This window comes from Pseudophryne corroboree, chromosome 4 (genome assembly GCF_028390025.1).
Source record: "Pseudophryne corroboree isolate aPseCor3 chromosome 4, aPseCor3.hap2, whole genome shotgun sequence".
Classification (NCBI taxonomy): domain Eukaryota; kingdom Metazoa; phylum Chordata; class Amphibia; order Anura; family Myobatrachidae; genus Pseudophryne; species Pseudophryne corroboree.
The window spans coordinates 841993653-842017412 of NC_086447.1; the positions used below are offsets into that span (position 1 = coordinate 841993653).

At 42.1% G+C, this 23760-nt stretch overlaps 1 protein-coding gene across 2 annotated transcripts in view; it reads left to right on the forward strand.

The window, feature by feature from the left end:
* Positions 1–1698: 1698 nt before the first annotated feature.
* The window catches only part of FERMT1 (FERM domain containing kindlin 1), an 80412-nt gene continuing 58350 nt past the window's right edge, over positions 1699–23760 (forward strand). Inside the window, exons 1-2 of one of the 2 annotated variants that reach the window (XM_063918589.1) lie at positions 1699–2040; positions 18088–18259. In XM_063918589.1, the coding sequence (XP_063774659.1) occupies positions 18109–18259 (151 nt within the window). In that variant the 5' untranslated portion in view covers positions 1699–2040; positions 18088–18108. The remainder of the gene's footprint in view (positions 2041–18087; positions 18260–23760) is intronic. The other variant, XM_063918588.1, reaches the window with a different exon arrangement.

The following is a 23760-nucleotide window of genomic DNA, read 5'->3' on the forward strand; positions in this document are numbered from 1 at the left end:
GCACCTTGGGATCTCAATGTGGTTTTGGGGTTCCTAAAATCACATTGGTTTGAACCACTCACCACTGTGGACTTAAAGTATCTCACATGGAAAGTGGTAATGCTATTGGCCCTGGCTTCAGCCAGGCGCGTGTCAGAAATGGCGGCTTTATCCTATAAAAGCCCTTACCTAATTTTTCATACGGACAGGGCAGAATTGAGGACTCGTCCTCAATTTCTCCCTAAGGTGGTTTCAGCGTTTCACCTGAACCAGCCTATTGTGGTACCTTTGGCTACTAGGGACTTGGAGGACTCCAAGTTACTGGACGTAGTCAGGGCCCTGAAAATATATGTTTCCAGGACGGCTGGAGTCAGAAAATCTGACTCGCTGTTTATCCTGTATGCACCCAACAAGCTGGGTGCTCCTGCTTCTAAGCAGACTATTGCTCGTTGGATTTGTAGTACAATTCAGCTTGCACATTCTGTGGCAGGCCTGCCACAGCCAAAATCTGTAAAAGCCCATTCCACACGGAAAGTGGGCTCATCTTGGGCGGCCGCCCGAGGGGTCTCGGCTTTACAACTTTGCCGAGCAGCTACTTGGTCAGGGGCAAACACGTTTGCTAAATTCTACAAATTTGATACCCTGGCTGAGGAGGACCTGGAGTTCTCTCATTCGGTGCTGCAGAGTCATCCGCACTCTCCCGCCCGTTTGGGAGCTTTGGTATAATCCCCATGGTCCTTACGGAGTTCCCAGCATCCACTAGGACGTCAGAGAAAATAAGAATTTACTTACCGATAATTCTATTTCTCATAGTCCGTAGTGGATGCTGGGCGCCCATCCCAAGTGCGGATTGTCTGCAATACTTGTACATAGTTATTGTTAACTAAATCGGGTTATTGTTGTAGTGAGCCATCTTTTCTAGAGGCTCCTCTGTTTATCATACTGTTAACTGGGTTCAGATCACAAGTTATACGGTGTGATTGGTGTGGCTGGTATGAGTCTTACCCGGGATTCAAAATCCTTCCTTATTGTGTACGCTCGTCCGGGCACAGTATCCTAACTGAGGCTTGGAGGAGGGTCATAGGGGGAGGAGCCAGTGCACACCAGGTAGTACTAAAGCTTTCTATTTGTGCCCAGTCTCCTGCGGAGCCGCTATTCCCCATGGTCCTTACGGAGTGCCCAGCATCCACTACGGACTATGAGAAATAGAATTATCGGTAAGTAAATTCTTATTTTTTCAAACACATGACAGGAGTTGATTGGCTGGGGCACCTTTTAACATTCGTAACGAGTTATAACAAGAATATAACTCGTTAAATCTCCTTAGATTGTAAGATCCAGTGGGGCAGGCACCCTATATAGTGCTGCAGAATATGTATGTGCTATATAAATAACTGTTCATAAATAAAATCACATTAAAGACAAAAAGAAATCTCAGATGACTGTGCAATAACAGCGTTTAATTACACACATAACAAAATAAAAGTGATGACAGTATGCAGGGTGCAGCTTGTTTTATTGTTACTAGTGTATCACAGGTAAGAGTTAACGCCATGTACTGTAGACACAAAAGAACGCAGCCCTAAGGTACTAAAGTCCACACATAATTCCTCAGCCTGGAGAATGAAGCTTTGTGGTGTGTGGCTCACACTCCGCCTTGTTACTCTGCCTCCTATAAACTTGCCAACTTGGTGTGATGTCAGGAATCTGGGAAATGTTGAGAACTCAACTGGTTTCCTGTTGCAAGTGCTCAGGCCGCAGACACCAGCCCCGAAACGTAGTTGCAGAATTCATGTTGCCCTGTGCAAGCAAATCTTCAGAACATGCTGTTACCTGCAGTTACAGCAGCAAAGCTAGAGCCAGGAACCTTGGGTGGGATCCATCCATACAGCAAGTGTAGTATTCTCCTTTCCCTGCTCATAATCACCTGCCCCCTCTACTCTTTCTCCGTCATAGCTGGGAGGAGATAAAGAATTGTTGCAGGCAGCACCACCCATGTTCCTGTCCTCTATGTAGAATTCAGGTGGGCACATTACTGCTGAGCAGACACAGGAAACAAAGGTGAGACACCTTTACTGGGACACTTCTGCTTTGTATACTGTACTTACGTTACCTGCAGTAGCTGCAACACTTATAGGAACATTTCCTGGTTACTTCTAAATAAGATTTATTAACTTTTATTAATGAGGTGCCACAAAGTGTACGCAGCGCTGTACAGGGTAAACATACAATACAGTAATTAATAATAATTATTACTTATAGTACCTCTACTGGTATTTTTTTTCCTAGATCTGGGTCAGCACTACCTGCAAATCACCAATGAGTTCTTTACAATGTCACTTATTCTGTACTTACAGCACAGAGTATTTCAGGGGGTTATACAACTGTTACGAATGTGTTACTGCTTTAGAAATCATTTAATGATCTTATCACCTATTTCATTATCGATTATGATAGAAAGGATCAATTAATTTGCATAAATACAAATGACATGAGTATTCATGACAGTATATATAGACAGACAGATAAAGTAAACGGTTTGTAATGCGTTATCAATTTTGGGTAATACACTTTATAAGGTTATTATAAAGGCAGCACAGAGTTGGGACTCTTGCAATCCTGTGTATGGTACCTTACTGTATTTTACGCCAAGAGGTATATTTTATTTTGTCAAATATCCAATTTACTGCAGCGTTCTCCCGCCTCTTACAGGTGCGTATGCACCACACATATATATTGTACTTTGGGCATTATTTATATTTTTGAATTGGTGTAACTACTGTAGTTTTGGTTTTTAATGGCAGCTGTTACGTGGGTTAGGTCTGAGGGTCCGTTGTGGGGAGAACCTCAATAGAAGAATCCGATTTGTATCAAGGTCCCATCAGTTTTAGCATAATCGTATGGTTATGTTGTTCTGCCATATTGCTGCAGTTGTTAAGGTGTTGCAACCGGTATTTTATTTTGGGCTGCCCAATAAGGGTTGGTATCGTGTGACCGGCAGTTGGGAAATCGCCGGTCACCATACCGACAGCAGGATCCTGGCATTTAGATGCCCGGCAGGGGGGGGTGGGGGTTGGACAACACTGCTACGAGCACGGTGGCGAGCTGCGCTCACCACAGGTTCTATTCCCACAATATGGGTGTCGTGGAATAGTCCCTGCTAGTCGGCATGCCGTCGGTATTGTGAACGGTCACATAACTACATCCCCCCCAATAATTCTAGTACAAGCCAAAACATTTCAGCAACCAATCAATTCAAAGACACACTTGATTTTGTAGGCTTATATGTACTAAAAGAGTAATGCAGTCTACTAAGTAAAATGTTTTTATACGTCATTGTTTTTATGGGAAATAAAAAGCTTTGTGGGTGCTACTTGTAAACACTTAGGGGGGAATGCAATTGGGTGTCAGAATCAGAAAGTGGGAGATTTTGGGAGATTTCTCCTGTTTTTTAAAACTGTCAATTACTTGCACGGCAAAATCAACCTGGTTGTATCATGTAAATAATTGCCACTTTAAAAAAACAGGAGAAATCTCCCAAAATCTCTCACTTTCTGATTCTCACACCCTATTACAATCCCCCCTGTATGTTCAGGAAACGTTTTTGATGGGAAAATGCACCTGTTCCATACATAGCATGTGGCTAGGAGCAGCTCAGCCTTGACCTGATCACTATACATATTGTCATAGGCTCCATACCAAATGTTGGGGTATGTTTTATTTAGTATCACAGTGATACTAATGAAAATGCCATCAGTATTATTAAAAATGGGTGCAGTATGTTAGGTAGATTAGATTTAGGTCAACCACTGTTGGTCGACAGTAAGTAGGTCGACATGGTTCCTAGGTCGACAGGGAATCTGTGTTTTCTCCGTACAGTGACCGGGAACCCCAATTAGTGCACCGTATCCCCTCACAGCTTCGGGCAAGGCGCCTCGCTGCGCTCAGCACAGGTTCCCGTTCCCAATTGTAGTCCATGTGGATCGTATAGTATGAAAAAGTTAAATAAAATGAAAAAAAAAGTGAAAAATTCATGTTGACCTTTTGTCATGTCGACCTAGAACACGTCGACCCATTAACCATGTCTACCTACTTACTGTCGACCAATAGTGGTCAACCTAGACATTGTCGACCGACTTACCGTCGACCTAAAGACCGGATCCCATTAAAAATAACTTACCTCTCCCGCCAGGTCCAGGGATGTCCCCTTCCTTCTCCACTGAGTAACCAACAGTGGGGGTAGTATCGCTCATGGCATCTGTAGATGGAGTAAGCGGTGCGGTCACAAGTCATAACCCCTGCAGTGAGTGCTAAAGGGCTTACGGATATTTCTTACATGGAGCCCTTAGTGCTCTATTTATGTATACTCCATGCTACTTGAAAATCTGTATTGCTGCTTTTGGTAGCACCATTTAGCAATCTGGGACTCAGACGAAAACCATGCACTGCTACCAGCACCCTGTCACAGTGAACTGTGCTTGCCTGGCCTAGGCACACTAGTTTGACTTGGCGGGGAGGAAGTGCAGCCTGCTCGGCTCTGCATGCCCCCATTGCTAGGTATAAATCTTTGCTTCACACCTCTACATAAATTGTACAGACACCGTAGTCCTCACATCAGTATATGGGGATGCAGCAACGTGCTATAATACAGGGGCTGCAAAATAAATCAATGATTTCTCTGTGGTATCCCTGTTGCTAAATATAAGGAAGAAGTGGTCACTGTTTTCTCTGGTAAAACAGACCCCATAACCCGCTAGGGTGAGATATATCTATAAAAAGGTTTTGGTTCTCAATTCCAGTCCTCAAGTACCCCCAACAGGTCATATTTTCAGGATTTCTATATAGAGAAACAGGTGGAATAATTAAATTAACGTCTAGCATACATGAAATGAAATACAGAAAACATAACCTGTTGTGTTTAACTGAGGACTGGAGTAAACTTTATACAGCATGCTGGAGTGCTGGAAGAGAAGGGCAAGTAGGGAGATTATCCCAGGTGCTGTGTGATGTTTGTGACCCCTGTGACCAGACATGTTCAATATACCAGTGCTACAGAAATGAACGTGGGCAATATACCGATACTACAGAAGTGAACGTGAGCAATATACCGATACTACAGAAATGAACGTGGGCAATATACCGATACTACAGAAATGAACGTGGGCAATATACCGGTACTACAGAAATGAACGTGGGCAATATACCGGTACTACAAACATGAACGTTAGGTTAGGTAAGATTATATCACTATTAAACTGCAGGTGGAAGGAGGAGATGATACTTGGAACATAGACGGATGCACAGCAAACTGTATTTACGACAAGGAGTACAGAAATAATACAGTATGTGTTTCTAATATAAACCCGGGTTCTACTTATGTCTAAAAGGGTCAGACCTGGGTTGACAGTCCTGGGTCCATGACCCTGCAATAGACCAGGGTATATGGAAACGGGGCCTGGACTGCACACCCTGGCTTATTATAATGGGATGTGCTACCTTGCTGGGACTAAGTACTGTAGTACTACAACATAGGAACAAAGGGTGCAGGTGCACCATACACCATTAAAATTATTATAACCGTAATATAATATTTGAGGTTCTTGGCATATATTGGCCAGTATATGAGCCTGCCCACCTGCTTCACGGTGACCTCATTGGACAGGCTGTTAATAATAATATAATAATTTTAATGGTGTATGGTGCACCTGCACCCTTTGTTCCTATGTTGTAGTAATAGACCAGGGTAGACTGTCAACCCAGGTAAGTGCCCCAGCTTATGTGTGCAAAGTATGGCCTGGGTCTTGATGACCCGGGTCATGCCTAAAAGCATTTAATTAGCAGCCACAGTTGCGCTTGGAGATTACGTCATTTCCAAGCGTCTACTGCAAGACAGAAGACCTGGGTCACTGGAACACCTGGGTCCAATGTGAAGAGTGACGACCCAGGAATATGTGCTGCATGTCCTGTGTCTTTAAATCCCCTACCTGTAGCTCTGTGTTTTCTAATTTTTCACATAATGCCACCATACTGGCTGTACTCATTTATTTGCCTCTATTGTTTTCCTTATGGCACAAAGTCCCTAATTATCCCTAAAATTGAAAATAAAAATGTGTTTGCTTCTGCAACAAATGTGACCGTATAGTTCTTCTTATAGTTCCTGCGGTTACTGGGATATGTTTTGTTCTTTCTTTCCCCAGAATAATTTATAGCTCCAGGTTCTCCATGTTTCGCTTCTCACTACCAGCAAGCCCAGACTTGCTGCCTAACGAGGCTGAACGTACATTGCTCACCCTCAGGAGAGAGATATTAGGGGTTAGATATAGGAATGCAGATAAACCTGTATATTTGTTGTGTTTCGTTTAGATGTGAAAATCCATATCGCAAAACAATCTTTTTTTTATGTATCGTTAAGAGTAAATAAAATAAAGACACGCAGGCAGAGGGTCCTAATTATCATTGATCGCATATTTAATGTGATTTGGGCGTGATATTAGCGCCTAGGACTGCAATGCAATATGTGATCACTTCGGGTGAATGAACATTATGCACCCTCAGGGACACGGGTTCCGATCGGAGACCGCCCCTGCATTGTGCTACGCATGCTGTCGGGGGTGCTGTGCATGCGCGGTCCTGCTGACCACACACGCACAGCACCAATTTCCGGCAGAGGGTTCCGGGGGGAACTCTCTGGACATACATCCGTGATGTGTAGCATAGGCTACAATGGGCTACCGTAATCTGCAGATGGCGGTAGCTACGGGGGGCCAATTGAGATTGCTAAATCTACCAACATCGCATCTCCCATAGAAATCTATCGGGGATGTGGCTGCCGGTGAGAATGGAGCAGGTATTGGAGATACTTAATATTTGGGGCTAACCCCCGAAAATGGGTGTTTTTTCGGAGAAACTGCCACAAATATTTTTTGATAAATGATCCCCAGAATGCTGTACAAGAAAGAATGGAATATGTTAATTTTTGATAAGAAAAACTTAATGTTGGGCCATCATTGGGTCTGCTTTCTGACAAATATGCAGAACCCCACTACCAATTAGGTTCTCCATGGTCACGCGTAGCTACTGTGTATATTGTAATATTGTACTGTACTGTATATAATATTAAAGTATAATTGCCTACCCCCTAGGAGCACTCTCTCCAGAATATCAGGTGACGCTTACAAAGGCCCAGAAGAGTAGACAAATCTCCTGGAGCCTCCCGCGGCTGATTATGTGATTTGCCCAAAATCCCAATAAAAAAAGCAACTATCTATGTATAGTTGACTGTGTGCAAATCACCACAGGAATCTGGAGAGCTGCATTATGCTGAACAAAGCCTGCGATGCACTTCCTGAATAACAAGTGGAAAGCAGACCACATTAAAGCAAACACAACATCTACAATCTAAGCTCCTATCACTGAAGTGACATTAATTGTAGGTCAGTGAATGAATGCTGAGCTATAATGCCATTCCAGTCATTGGCAGGAACTGTGTTCATTGTGTTAAAGCCTACAGCCAACAAGAGAAGGGGATAGAGGTGTGTCGTGACTAGCAGTGGCTCCTACCTATTTGGAGGAGGGGCTGCCTGCAGGCCGAAGAGGGGATAGCACAAGGCCAGCACTATGGATCTGACATGTGCTGGGACTGGAGCATGTGCACAAGCAGCAGTGGGACTGCGCATTTGCAAAACACCATCTCCTATGGACTCCATCTGCTGCAGCCCATAGAAGCTGGGTAGGGCTGCCGGAGGGCAGGGAATGGCTTCCCACAGGAAGCATGCTCTGTGTTTATTGCAGCTCAGATTGGCTGTCCCAAAAGGAGAAAACATCTCCATGTGGAACTGCCTGTCCTGTGTGTGATTGGCAGGTAGCACTACCAATGGGAAATCACTGCTAGTCACAGTGTAGCCTGTGCAGTCGCGGACTGCAGCTGGTTCAGTAAGGTGGTAGATTTTACTGGGGAGGGGCTGCAGCCCATAGATAAAATCCGCCACTGGTCGTGACCACCCACTATGATTGGTAGGAGAGTGAATCTTGATGAAGTTGACCCTCTAATAAATTAATAATGTATAATTCCAGAGCACAGTGCACAGTCTGGAATCTAACCCCTAGAGGAGGCAGAGGGCCCTCAATCAGTGTTGCCCATCGTTGATTTCCCATGTACTCCTGTTGGAAAGTCCACACCCGCTGTCATAGATCTGATGGTTTTCTGCAATTGATGACTTATGTAGCCCATACACTTGTGAGATATCAGGTACAATCCTTCGATTTCGACCGCAGCTGTGAGATAAATCGAAGGATTGTATGCACATTTTAGGTACCATGTGACGAGATGCGCGGGCACGCCGCTCGAATGTCGCATCTCATGATAGTATGTGCTGCACTTAATATTAATCGCATCGCAGTGCGATCGCATGTGTTTTTTTAACACATGCAATATATCGCACTGCGACGTGTCATGGGCACCCGCCGGGAGCGGCCAGAGGCCACTCCCACTTGGTGGTGACGTGCCCATCATGTGATTACCATGCGATCTATCGCATAATCGCATGGTAATCACTTTGGCAGTTCAGGTGCGATTTCATTGCAAATGAACTGCCGGTGCGATGCCCCGCGATGTTGCGTCGCGGGGCATCACACAAGTGTATGGGCACCATAAAAAGAGGCAGCAGTTGTTCCCTATGTTGCTGTCTGTATATTCTACAAGCTGTAACCTCCATGAGATGATACTGGATTTATTCTATAGGATGTACCCTCCATTAGATAATACTGTGCCCTATGCTGTTGTCTGTAACCTCCATGAGATAATACCATGCCCTATACTGCTGTCTATAACCTCCATAAGATAATACCGTGCCCTATACTGCTGTCTGTAACCTCCATAAGATAATACTGTGCCCTATGCTGCTGTCTGTAACCTCCATGATATAATACTGTGTCCTATGCTGCTGTATGTAACCTCCATAAGATAATAGTGTGCCCTATGCTGCTGTCTGTAACCTCCATAAGATAATACTGAGCCCTATACTGCTGCCTGTAACCTCAATAAGATAACACAGTGCCCTATACTGCTGTCTGTAACCGTCCTCCATGAGATAATACAGTGCCCTATACTGCAGTCTGTAACCTTCATAAGATAATACGGTGCCCTATACTGCTGTCTGTAACCTCCATATGATAATACAGTGCCCTGTACTACTGTCTGTAACCTTCATGAGATAATATGGTGCCCTATACTGCTGTATGTAACCTCCACGGGATATTGCTGTGCCCTATGTTGCTGGCTGTAACCTCCGTGAGATAATACCATGCCCTATACTGCAGTCTGTAACCTCCATGAGATAATACAGTGTCCTATACTGCTGTCTGTAACCTCCATGAGATAATACGGTGCCCTACACTGCTGTCTGTAACCTCCATGAGATAATACGGTGCCCTACACTGCTGTCTGTAAGCTCCATAAGATAACACCATGCCCTATTCTGCTGTCTGTAACCTTCATGAGATAATATGGTGCCCTATACTGCTGTCTGTAACCTCCATGAGATAGTATTGTGGCATATGCTGCTGGCAGTAACCTCCAGAAGATAATACTGTGCCCTATTCTGCTGTCTGTAACCTCCATGAGATAATACCGTGCCATTTTCTGATGTCTGTGACCTCCATGAGATAATACTGTGCCCTATTCTGCTGGCTGTAACCTCCATTACACATAATACCATGTCCTATACTGCTGTCTGTGACCTCCATGAGATAATACCGTGCCCTACTCTGCTGTCTGTAACCTCCATGAGATATTACTGTGCCCTATACTGCTGTCTGTGACCTCCATGAGATAAGACGGTGCCCTATTCTGCTGGCTGTAACCTCCATGAGATATTACTGTGGCTTATGCTGCTGGCTGTATCCTCCATGAGATATTACTGTGCCCTATACTGCTGGCTGTAACCTCCATGAGATATTACTGTGCCCTATACTGCTGGTTGTAACCTCCATGAGATATTACTGTGCCCTATACTGCTGGCTGTAACCTCCATGAGATAAGACGGTGCCCTATTCTGCTGGCTGTAACCTCCATGAGATATTACCGTGGCCTATGCTGCTGGCTGTATCCTCCATGAGAAATTGCTGTGCCCTATACTGCTGGCTGTAACCTCCATGAGATATTACTGTGCCCTATACTGCTGGTTGTAACCTCCATGAGATATTACTGTGCCCTATACTGCTGGCTGTAACCTCCATGAGATAAGACGGTGCCCTATTCTGCTGGCTGTAACGTCCATGAGATATTACCGTGGCCTATGCTGCTGGCTGTATCCTCCATGAGAAATTGCTGTGCCCTATACTGATGTCTGTTAAACATGGAATCTTCTCTGTTCTATTGAATTGTTGATCTCTTTAGAAGGAGATAGAATATTGTATATGTTTCCTATGCTTCAGTCTGCCAACATGTCCTCCATGGACAGTTTGTAATAAGCTCCTGTTGATCTGTTGTACATCACATAATATACTGGTGAGATATTGCCCTGTTACTCTACTACATGTAGGCAGGGTACAACTACTCATAGAGGAGGCAGTGAGAATGGCCATCAGGTCATTGTTCCACACCAGCGGTGACTAAATTAACAAGCAGCCCAGGCTTCTAGAGACTGCATCGGTTGCAGTCCCTAAAACCAGATAAGTTTGCCTCTATAGCGGGATATGGTTTCCCATTGGAAGCGCTCTCTCTGCTAATTGCAGATGTGCCCAGCACAGCCTAGGTCAGAGGTTCATCCAGCAGCTAGGGCACAGCACAGGGCTGCGAACTTTCAGGCTATGGTCTGGGCGACATCCCTATCAGCCATACCTTGAGCAGCCGCTGGCTAATGCCATCTTCAGATAGCATAAATCCATAGGTGTTTCTATAATGGATGCAGTGTGTGCGGTGCACATGGGCCCCTGGGTCAAGGTGGGCCCACACCGAACACCCTGCACCCATATATTATACTTACTCGGAGTCCCAATGCAGCCCTGTAGTGCGGACACAAATCATGTGGAAAATGGTGCCGTGGCCATTTCTGAGTGATTTGCGCAGTATCACGGCCAGATCCCAAGCCTGGAATTAAAGAGGTTGTTGTATTAGCGATCACTTTACCATTATACAATGCAGGGAAGGGCCCAATCTGAGTCCTTGATGCTTGTGAGAACAAGTGTACCAGATCTATAGAATGGCCTTCTATGTGCTTCGTTACTAGGACACAATTAATTATTTATTTACTGGTCAGGTAGCAGGATAATAGTAACAGATTGTTTTCATCCAATAGATTGTAAGCTCTCTAATGAGCAGGGTCCTCCGTACCCTTTGTGGTCATGTCTGCAGTTATTTTGTCTACATTATACAGGTTGAGTTGAGTATCCCATATCCAAATATTCCGAAATACGGAATATTCCGAAATACGGACTTTTTTGAATGAGAGTGAGATAGTGAAAACCTTGTTTTTTGATGGCTCAATGTACACAAACTTTGTTTAATACACAAAGTTATTAAAAATATTGTATTAAATGACCTTCAGGCTGTGTGTATAAGGTGTATATGACACATAAATGAATTGTGTGAATGTACACACACTTTGTTTAATGCACAAAGTTATAAAAAATATTGGCTAAAATTGCCTTCAGGCTGTGTATATAAGGTGTATATGAAACATAAATGCATTCTGTGCTTAGATTTATGTCCCATCACCATGATATCTCATTATGGTATGCGATTATTCCAAAATACGGAAAAATCCGATAACCAAAATACGTCTGGTCCCAAGCATTTTGGATAAGGGATACTCAACCTGTATATACCTGATTTATGTATATTCTGTTCTCCCTACTGTCTGGCACTGTGGCACCTTATAAGACAATGACAGTAATAATACTTAGAATATAGTGACAGTAATATTACTTATAATGCAGTGACAGTAATAATACTTATAATATAGTGACAGTAATAACACTTATAATGTAATGACAGTAAATACTTATAATGCAGTGACAGTAAATACTTATAATACAGTGACAGTAATAATACTTATAATATAGTGACAGTAATAATACTTATAATGCAATGACAGTAATAATACTTATAATGCAATGACAGTAATAATACTTATAATGATGTGACAGTAATTACTTATAATGCAATGACAGTAATAATACTTATAATACAGTGACAGTAATAATATGTATAATACAGTGACAGTAATAATACTTATAATGAAGTAACAGTAATAATACTTATAATACAGTGACAGTAATAATATGTATAATACAGTGACAGTAAATACTTATAATGCAATGACAGTAATAATACTTATAATGAAGTAACAGTAATAATACTTATAATACAGTGACAGTAATAATATGTATAATACAGTGACAGTAATAATACTTATAATACAGTGACAGGCAGTGGCGTAAGTTCGTCCCAGTTGCCCGGAGGCAAGATAAATATTGGTGCCCCCCCATATATAGATAAATACGCAGTACAGCTGCAGATTCTAATTATATGAAGCTACTTAGAACTGTCAATTCAAAAGCATTGTAACTAGGCAGATCTATGTCGTATGCAGCAACACACTACATACAGTAGATCTACTCAGTCTTTCAAAATGCTGATTATTTCTCTAACAATTATTTTATGAGTGTCATACCCAGTGGTGCAAGTAGAAAAAAATGTCTTACGGGTACTGTGCGCGCACAAAAAAATGGGTGTGGCCAAATGTCACATTGGGCGTGGCCAATGAAAATGGGGGCGTGATACACATATGGGCGGAGGGGCAGATACACGTATGACCCCAATAGTGCCAGATACACGTTGCCCCACAGTGCCAGCTATACATTGCCCCACAGTGACAGATATACATTGCCCCAGAGTGCCAGATACACATTGTCTCACTGTGCCAGATACACAAATGCCCCCAGAGTGCCAGATACACAAATGTCCCCAGCGTGCCAGATACACATTGCCTCACAGTGCCAGAAACACATTGCCCCACAGTGCCAGACACACAAATGCCCCCAGAGTGCCAGATACACAAATGTCCCCAGCGTGCCAGATACACATTGCCTCACAGTGCCAGATACACATTGCCCCACAGTGCCAGATACACAAATGTCCCCAGCGTGCCAGATACACATTGCCTCACAGTGCCAGATACACATTGCCCCACAGTGCCAGATACACATTGCCTCACAGTGCCAGATACACATTGCCCCACAGTGCCAGATACAGAAATGCCCCCAGAGTGCCAGATATACATTGCCTCACAGTGCCAGATATACATTGCCTCACAGTGTCAGATACACAAATGCCCCCACTGTGTCAGATATACATTGCCCCCCAGTGCCAGATACAGAAATGCCCCTACAGTGCCAGATATGCCCCCAATGCCAGATACAGAAATGCCCCCAGTGCCAGATACACAAGTATGCCCCCATTGCCAGATATGCCCTCAGTGTCAGATATGCCCCAGTGCCAGATACACATGTCTCCGCAGTGCCAGATATGGCCCCAGTGCCAGATACACATGTCCCGCAGTGCCAGATATGCCCCCAGTGCCAGATATGCCCACAGTGCCAGATATGCCCCCAGAGCCAGATACACAAGTATGCCCCCATTGCCAGATATGCCCCAGTGCCAGATACACATGTCCCCCCAGTGCCAGATATGCCCCCAGTGCCAGATATGCCCCCAGTGCCAGATACACATGTCCTTCCAGTGCCAGATATCCCCCAGTGCCAGATACACAAGTCCCCCCCACTGCCAGATATGCTCCCAGTGCCAGGTATACATGCCCCCCAGTGCCAGATATGCTCCCAGTGCCAGGTATACATGCCCCCCCAGTGCCAGGTATAAATGCCCCCCCCCCAGTGCCAGATATCCCCCAGTGCCAGGTATACATGCCCCCCCAGTGCCAGATATCCCCCAGTGCCAGGTATATATGCCCCCCTGTGCCAGATATGCCCCCAGTGCCAGATATCCCTCAGTGCCAGGTATACATGCCCCCCCAGTGCCAGATATCCCCCTGCGCCAGGTATACATGCCCCCCCCCCCCAGTGCCAGATATCCCCCAGTGCCAGGTATACATGCCCCCCCCCAGTGCCAGATATCCCCCAGTGCCAGGTATAACATGCCCCCCCAGTGCCAGATATCCCCCAGTGTCAGGTATACATGCCCCCCTCCCCTGCTCACCGCTGTCGCTGCCGTCTGTCTGTGTGAGGGGAGGAGAGCGCACCCTGCGCCTCTCCTTCCCCTCAGTCTCCGGCGGGTGTCTCATTTTAATTCAGCGCGAGCTCTGATTGGCTCACGGATCGGCGCTGAATTAAACTGAGACACCCGCCGGAGACTGAGGGGAAGGAGAGGCGCAGGGTGCGCTCTCCTCCCCTCACATCAGCGGCGGTGCGGCGGGGACGGCGGGTGCGGCGGGGAGCAGCAGAGGGAGGGAGGGAAGAGGAGCGGGCGGCCCGTCGGTGTGGGTACGGCGTACCCACGGCTAAATTCTTACGGGTACGCCGTACCCACACACTTGCACCACTGGTCTGGTCATACCCAGGATTAGAACCCACTACCTATTACACTTGTTAGAATTCTCATGCTTCCTATACAGGAGCAAATAGCTCCATCAATAAGGCGCCTATTTTCAGTGTAATAGGTCGTGGTTTCTAATTCTGGGTATGACACTTTTAAAATATGCATCTATAATAAAGAGGGTGTGACTTGTAAGGTGCAGGGACTAGTGGGGAGGGGAGTCGGCCACGGAATATATAGTGACAGCTGTCAATTAACTTAATTAACTTAATTGAATGGTGTCGCTGAACACGGAACGGAAGGAGAGGTGCCCCCTTAAAGGGCAGGAGCCCGGCAGCATCCGACTCCGTTGCCTCCCACAGTTAAGCCTCTTGTGACAGTAATAATACTTATAATGCAGTAACAGTAATAATACTTATAATACAGTGACAGTAATAATACTTACTGTATAATGCAATGACAGTAATAATACTTAGAATGCAGTAAAAGTAATAATACTTATAATGATGAGAAAGTAAATACTTATAATGCAGTAACAGTAATAATACTTGTAATACAGTGACAGTAATAATACTTATATGCATTAACAGTAATAATACTTGTAATGCAGTGACAGTAAATACTTATAATGCAGTGACAGTAATAATACTTACATATAATACAGTGACAGTAATAATACTTATAATGAAGTAGCAGTAATAATACTTATAATACAGTGACAGTAAATACTTATAATGCAGTGACAGTAATAATACTTCTAGTACAGTGACAGTAATAATACTTTTAATGAAGTAACAGTAATAATATTTATAATACAGTGACGGTAATAATACTTATAATGCAGTAACAGTAATAATACTTATAATACAGTGACAGTAATGATACTTATAATGCTGTGACAGTAATAATACTTATAATACAGTGACAGTAGTAATACTTGTAATAAAGTGACAGTAATAATATTATAATGCAGTAACAGTAATAATACTTATAATACAGTGACAGTAGTAATACTTATAATGCAGTAACAGTAATAATACTTATAATACAGTGACAGTAGTAATACTTATAATAAAGTGACAGTAATAATATTATACTGTAGTAACAGTAATAATACTTATAATACAGTGACAGTAGTAATACTTATAATGCAGTAACAGTAATAATACTTATAATATAGTGACAGTAGTAATACTTATAATGCAGTAACAGTAATACTTATAATGCAGTGACAGTAGTAATACTTATAATAAAGTGACAGTAATAATATTATAATGCAGTAACAGTAATAATACTTATAATACAGTGACAGTAGTAATACTTATAATGCAGTAACAGTAATAATACTTATAATACAGTGATAGTAGTAATACTTATAATGCAGTAACAGTAATAATACTTATAATGCAGTGACAGTAGTAATACTTATAATACAGTGACAGTAATAATACTTATAATGCAGTAACAGTAATAATACTTATAATAAAGTGACAGTAATAATATTATAATGCAGTAACAGTAATAATACTTATAATACAGTGACAGTAGTAATACTTATAATGAAGTAACAGTAATAATACTTATAATGCAGTAACAGTAATAATACTTATAATGCAGTGACAGTAATAATACTTATAATGCAGTAACAGTAATAATACTTATAATACAGTGACAGTAGTAATACTTATAATGAAGTAACAGTAATAATACTTATAATGCAGTAACAGTAATAATACTTATAATACAGTGACAGTAATGATACTTAGAATGCAGTAACAGTAATAATACTTATAATACAGTGACAGTAGTAATACTTATAATAAAGTGACAGTAATAATATTATACTGTAGTAACAGTAATAATACTTATAATACAGTGACAGTAGTAATACTTATAATGCAGTAACAGTAATAATACTTATAATATAGTGACAGTAGTAATACTTATAATAAAGTGACAGTAATAATATTATACTGTAGTAACAGTAATAATACTTATAATACAGTGACAGTAATAATACTTATAATGCAGTAACAGTAATAATACTTATAATAAAGTGACAGTAATAATATTATAATGCAGTAACAGTAATAATACTTATAATACAGTGACAGTAGTAATACTTATAATGAAGTAACAGTAATAATACTTATAATGCAGTAACAGTAATAATACTTATAATGCAGTGACAGTAATAATACGTATAATGCAGTAACAGTAATAATACTTATAATACAGTGACAGTAGTAATACTTATAATGAAGTAACAGTAATAATACTTATAATGCAGTAACAGTAATAATACTTATAATACAGTGACAGTAATGATACTTATAATGCAGTAACAGTAATAATACTTATAATACAGTGACAGTAGTAATACTTATAATAAAGTGACAGTAATAATATTATACTGTAGTAACAGTAATAATACTTATAATACAGTGACAGTAGTAATACTTATAATGCAGTAACAGTAATAATACTTATAATATAGTGACAGTAGTAATACTTATAATGCAGTAACAGTAATACTTATAATGCAGTGACAGTAGTAATACTTATAATAAAGTGACAGTAATAATATTATAATGCAGTAACAGTAATAATACTTATAATACAGTGACAGTAGTAATACTTATAATGCAGTAACAGTAATAATACTTATAATGCAGTGACAGTAGTAATACTTATAATAAAGTGACAGTAATAATATTATAATGCAGTAACAGTAATAATACTTATAATACAGTGACAGTAGTAATACTTATAATGAAGTAACAGTAATAATACTTATAATGCAGTAACAGTAATAATACTTATAATGCAGTGACAGTAATAATACTTATAATGCAGTAACAGTAATAATACTTATAATACAGTGACAGTAATAATACTTATAATGCAGTAACAGTAATAATACTTATAATGCAGTAACAGTAATAATACTTATAATGCAGTGACAGTAATAATACTTATAATGCAGTAACAGTAATAATACTTATAATAAAGTGACAGTAATAATATTATAATGCAGTAACAGTAATAATACTTATAATACAGTGACAGTAGTAATACTTATAATGAAGTAACAGTAATAATATTATAATGAAGTAACAGTAATAATACTTATAATGCAGTGACAGTAATAATACTTATAATGCAGTAACAGTAATAATACTTATAATGCAGTGACAGTAATAATACTTATAATACAGTGACAGTAGTAATACTTATAATGAAGTAACAGTAATAATACTTATAATGCAGTAACAGTAATAATACTTATAATACAGTGACAGTAATGATACTTATAATGCAGTGACAATAATAATAATAATAATAATAATAATTTTTGCTTGTCAGAAAGACAAGAATGACATTTTATTGGCTCTTCCACATGGTGCTGTCAGTGATTATCACTGTGTGGAAGAGTTGCTGGACAGTGCTACTGTGCGGTGTCGTATAGTAATCGTATTAGCTATCATCTGTTTATAAACGTTAGCAACAACATAACAAACCATTACTTTGTTTAATCACTTTTCTTTTTCTCCTAGCAGGAGTGTGAGGGTCCCAGAATGACCCACACAGCTGCAGTCGGCCCCGCTTCCTGGGAGCTGTGTGTTACCGTGGATCAACAGAATGAGGCCGAGAACCAAGACGTTATAATTAGAGTGTCTGGAGACCTGCATATTGGTGGAGTAATATTCAGGCTTGTAGAACAAATAGGTAAGTCGGTGTATCACATTATCCAGTACGGGCATGTAACACAGCGGCCATCTGACCCACATTTGTAACCAAGCTGTGGAAATATTAGTATAGGAGCTGAATGGCTGGTACTTTATCTCTCTCCACTTTATTTCTCTCCAAAGTTTAGCACACCTTCCCCTTAGTCTGGTATCGGTTTAGCTGCAGTAAAGGTGTATATATGTGTTCTTTAGTAAGCGCTAAGTGTAACACAACAAAGCAGACATAAAAACAAAGTGAAGCAGAAACACAAACTTTTCTTTAAAAAACTGATCCCAGCAATATTTACTAAGTAATGTTTGCAACTCTTCTAAGGGAGTGTATGGGGGTAATTCTGAGTTGATCGCAGCAGGAACTTTGTTAGCAGTTGGACAAAACCATGGACCTCATTCCGAGTTGTTCGCTCGTTGCCGATTTTCGCTATATTGCGATTAGTCGCTTACTGCGCATGCGCAAGGTTCACAGACAGCATGCGGTTAGTTATTTTACACAAAAGTTAGGTATTTTACTCACGGGCATAACGAGGATTTTTCATCGTTCTGGTGATCGGAGTGTGATTGACAGGAAGTGGGTGTTTCTGGGCGGAAACTGGACGTTTTCTGGGAGTGTGCGAAAAAAACGCTGGCGTTTCTGGGAAAAACGCGGGAGTGTCTGAAGAAACGGGGGAGTGTCTGGGCGAACGCTGGGTGTGTTTGTGACGTCAAACTAGGAACGAAACTGACTGAACTGATCGCAATGTAGGAGTAAGTCTGGAGCTACTCAGAAACTGCTAAGAAATTTCTATTCGCAATTCTGCTAATCTTTCGTTCGCAATTCTGCTAAGCTAAGATACAATCCCAGAGGGCGGCGGCTTAGCGTGTGCAATGCTGCTAAAAGCAGCTAGCGAGCGAACAACTCGGAATGAGGGCCCATGTGCACTGCAGGGGAGGCAGATATAACATGTGCAGAGAGAGATAGATTTGGGTGGGGTGTGTTCAATCTGAAATCTAAATTGCAGTGTAAAAATAAAGCAGCCAGTATTTACCCTGCACAGAAACAAAATAACCCACCCAAATCTAACTCTCTCTGCAAATGTTATATCTGCCCCCCCCCCCCCCACCCCTGCAGTGCACATGGTTTTGCCCAACTGCTAAAAAATGTCCTGCTGCGATCAACTTGGAATTACACCCTATGAGCGGTACAGTCCTGCATGGATGTGATACCTGGGTAGCGTTAATGTCACAATTGAGTGCTTTATAATCCACTATCATTGGTGGTGTAGTGTGATCACTCCAGTCTGCTGTCCCTATCGTACCCTAGTAGCTGTCGTCTCTATCCTTCTCCTGGCCGCCTGCTTTGGTAGGACTGACTTCAGCGGCGTGTTGGAGCTGCGGCACTTGAAGATGACCTCACCAGCAGCATGATGTAAGGAGCTCACCTATTTCCAGTGTAGATCAGTTCTCTATTTTCCATGTAGGCATCCAGGGGTTAAAAAAATAACGCAAAAATCCAGACACATGGGGAGCCATGTGTACACATGCATCCCCTTTTCCCGAATGTCGGGTCCCCTTGTGACCTCTGTCATTTTGGAGATCTGTCAGCCAATCAGGGAGCGCCACGTAATAGCGGATCCTATAGGCTATAATAGAGAAAAAAATCCCGATTGTAGTCTATGATGGTTCCCATAGTGTAGTCTATGGTGGTCTACCACAGACCGCATGGCTAATTGAAAGGTTAATTAAAAATATGGCAGCGGACTGCCTGACAGCGCAGCCGGGTTGCGCTGCCAGGGATCAACCTTAGTTCTGATGCAGACGCAATTTAATTGCGGATGCATCAGGAAGCAGCCTCACACATGCTGGGTGGCCTTGCTCTGTGCTGGGTGGCCCTCAGCATGTGACGAGATGGACGCATATCTGGCTGCGTATGCAGCGATCTGCGTCTATCTCTGAATAACGTCCAGTGTAGTGAAACTCACATTACATTGTGCAAGTTTTCATTCTAGAAAATGTAGTAGCCTTGAACTTAAAAACTTGCGAGAAGGTGCGGGTTTGTCCAGCACATTGGGGGTAATTCAGATCTGAGCACAGCGGGCGATCAGGTCCTAACTGCGTATGCGTATGCACCGCACTGCGTGTCGGACAAATACAACGGGCATCGCGGTCAGCGACGGGATGGTGCAAAAAATCCGAATGCATGGACATTTGCAAGGTGATTGACAGAAAGAGGCTGTTTGTGGGTGGCAACTGAGCGTTTACAGGGAGTGTCAGGGAAAACGCAGGCGTTCCCAAGTGTTTTCAGGGAGTGTATGTGACGTCAGCTCCGGCCCGGATCAGCCTGTTCTCATCGCACTAGAGGAGTAAGTCCTGGGCTGCACACAAACTGCACAAAGTGATATTTTGCAGCACGGCATACACATGCGATCGCACACTTGCACAAGAGAATTTACACTCCCAATGGAGGCGGCGACTATCTGATCACAGGATATCAAAATTAGCAGCCCAGCGATCAGATCTGAATTACCCCCATTAATCGCGCACACCATTACATCCCGCTGCTAACGTGTCAAAAACAACCACTAAATGTGAAGTGTTTTAGTGGCATGACGGAGTTCCTTGTCATTTACGTGTGTGGTTTGTTAGCATTTAGTACTTTCCAGTGCACACACAGGCATGGAAACATAGGGGGGAATTCAAAACCCCCGCTGCTGCTTGTCGACTAGCAAGTTTTACCCTTTGAGAGAACTCCCGCAGTCCTGCGCGTAAGTCCCCGGGAATGGACTGAACCTGGCAGATCAGTCCGCATAAAAACCCAAAACATTGGGTCGCACGGGAAAAAAAAACACTAATTCCGCAGTTTACGCGGAATCTGTGATTTTCTGTGCCTGAATCCCGATTTTTCGGTGTGGGGTAAAGGTTGTTTTATTGAATAGCCTTTCTGCACACCACGGGGATTTTTTAAACCAATCAGTCACGGGGTAAACCACACGGCTAATTGAATAACCCACAAGTCTACAACATTAAATAAAATGAAGAGAACATAAAATGAAGATAAATAATAATTCACAGATTTTCAGTTACTTGAAATGTACACTATGCCCATGTATAGAATCTTGTCACTTCCACCCATATCTTTACCCTTTGACAGGTCTTTGTTTGCCCAGTAATGTGATGCAGAATCAGTCTATCTACCTTTATGTACTGTATATTAGATATTGTTTTACAAAAAGGAAATAGTGGCCTCAAGGTAACGGCTGTAACACAAAGGAAACCTGTCCAATGGTCTTCATCTGTGTTTCAGAAGCTACTTTATCAGCCTGTCCCCTAGGCAGCAGAGGAAATAAAATGTAAGCCCTTTTAAATATCATATTCTCTAAATTATATATATATATATATATATATATATAACTTAGAGAATATGATATTTAAAAGGGCTTACATTTTATTTCCTCTATAGTATATATATATATATCCATGGTCCATGGTAGCAGCCCGGCACTCCGCTATCCCCGTGGGGGTATTGCTCCGGTGCCTTCCTAAGGGTATGGTGGCCCCAACATTTTAACCAGAGGGTACAGGCGGCACTCAGAGTCTTGCACAATCAAGTTGAAAAAGCAAAAGTGCATTTAATGTCAACGTTTCGGGGGATGGACCCCCTTCCTCAGGACACTGCAAACTAGTGACAATTCAAAACAAACAACTTAAATACCTTACCTTCCCAGGTCCCAGCGTCTCCCGCTGCGTCCGCGCCGTCCAGTGTACGGAGCCCGCACTTCCGGTCACGTGTGGCGCCTGGCAGCCGGAAGTCGCGTCATCCCACAGCATGGACCCGCTGATGACGTGGCTGTGAACAGAAGGGAGTGGGTAACCATGGTGACGATGCGCAACTACCACTGTGTGTTGCGCACAGTCCCCTGACACAACAATATGTAAAACCATTACATTATGACATGGACTGTGAAAATCATTAAAAAAGTGCTTACGATAATATGTAATATAGTGACAAAATTAAACACGAGTGATAAGACACACTACCAAGTAGTGTGAAAGTGAAATGACTAAAAACCATATAGTATATACAAACGAAATGCCTAGCACACATCGGTCACTATTTGCCATGACATCAACTTGTTCCAAAAACCAGTTCTTAGTGAGAGGTCTCCCTTATTCGCAATTTCTCAGGGTCCGCAGGATCACAAGTGAACCTGATGATCTTGAAAGACAGCTAGATTCCATGTTTGAAAAATTTGTCCAGAGGGGATATCCCAAGGACATTCTAAAGCAGGCACGTGACAAGGTAATGGCCCAAAATAGAAATGCATTATTGATGAAAGATGGTCCCAAACCTAAAACTGAGAAAGTTACCTGGATTAATGAATTTAATACAACTAGTGTTAGAACCAACGGACGCATCAAACAGATGTGGCCTATGGTTACTACGGATCACAATTTACCTTCTCTCAAATATAGCTGAATTATGCCATGCTACACACGTAGCGCCAACATTAAGGATCTTGTTGTTAAAAATGATGTCACGGGTTTTAAATCAGCCACGACGGCGACACATTTTTTAAGACGCAAACCAGGCTGTTTCAAAAGCTTGGGCTACACTACTTGCAGCTACATGCTTACGGGAGACTTTATTTTGCATCCACACACGGGCAAAAAAATTAACATCACATGGCCCCTCACTTGTAGTTCTTCATTTGTAATTTACGTTCTGATCTGCCCGTGCAGTCTTTATTATGTAGGCAAGACTCAGTGCCTTTTCAAGGAGCGGATGGCCCAACATAGGTCAGCTATTAGGGCTGCCCTTAATACCGGCAAAAGCGACCAACCTGTCGCCTGCCACTTTGTCCAGATGCGCCATAATTTAGCAACAGTACGGTATAAAATTGTGGATCATATTCCGATGTCACCTCGAGGCGGCGATAGGGCTGGCAAATTACTCCAACTAGAAGCTCGGTGGATACATAAGCTAGACACCATTTACCCTAGAGGTTTAAATGAACAGCTGAATTTAAGCTGTTTTCTATAAATGCCTACATTGTTTATTAATTTTTCCAACACAATTTTCTCAATACCATTTTCCATTATATAGTCAGGCATTACTAGTAAACATGGCTTATAGGGATATTGTCAGTAGAATAGTGCTGAGGCACGTCAGTTTTTAGCCCATACATCCAAGATGTTTTAAGGATTCCACAGTCATGGCAAGTCAATCAGTAACTTTACTAATTTGTAGCTGCTGTTTAAGGTATTTGACTAGGTAAATGCATGCCATTCCATACAATCTTGCCATGTAGAACTGGTTTTTGGAACAAGTTGATGTCATGGCAAATAGTGACCGATGTGTGCTAGGCATTTCTTTTGTATATACTATATGGTTTTTAGTCATTTCACTTTCACACTACTTGGTAGTGTGTCTTATCACTCGTGTTTAATTTTGTCACTATATTACATATTATCGTAAGCACTTTTTGAATGATTTTCACAGTCCATGTC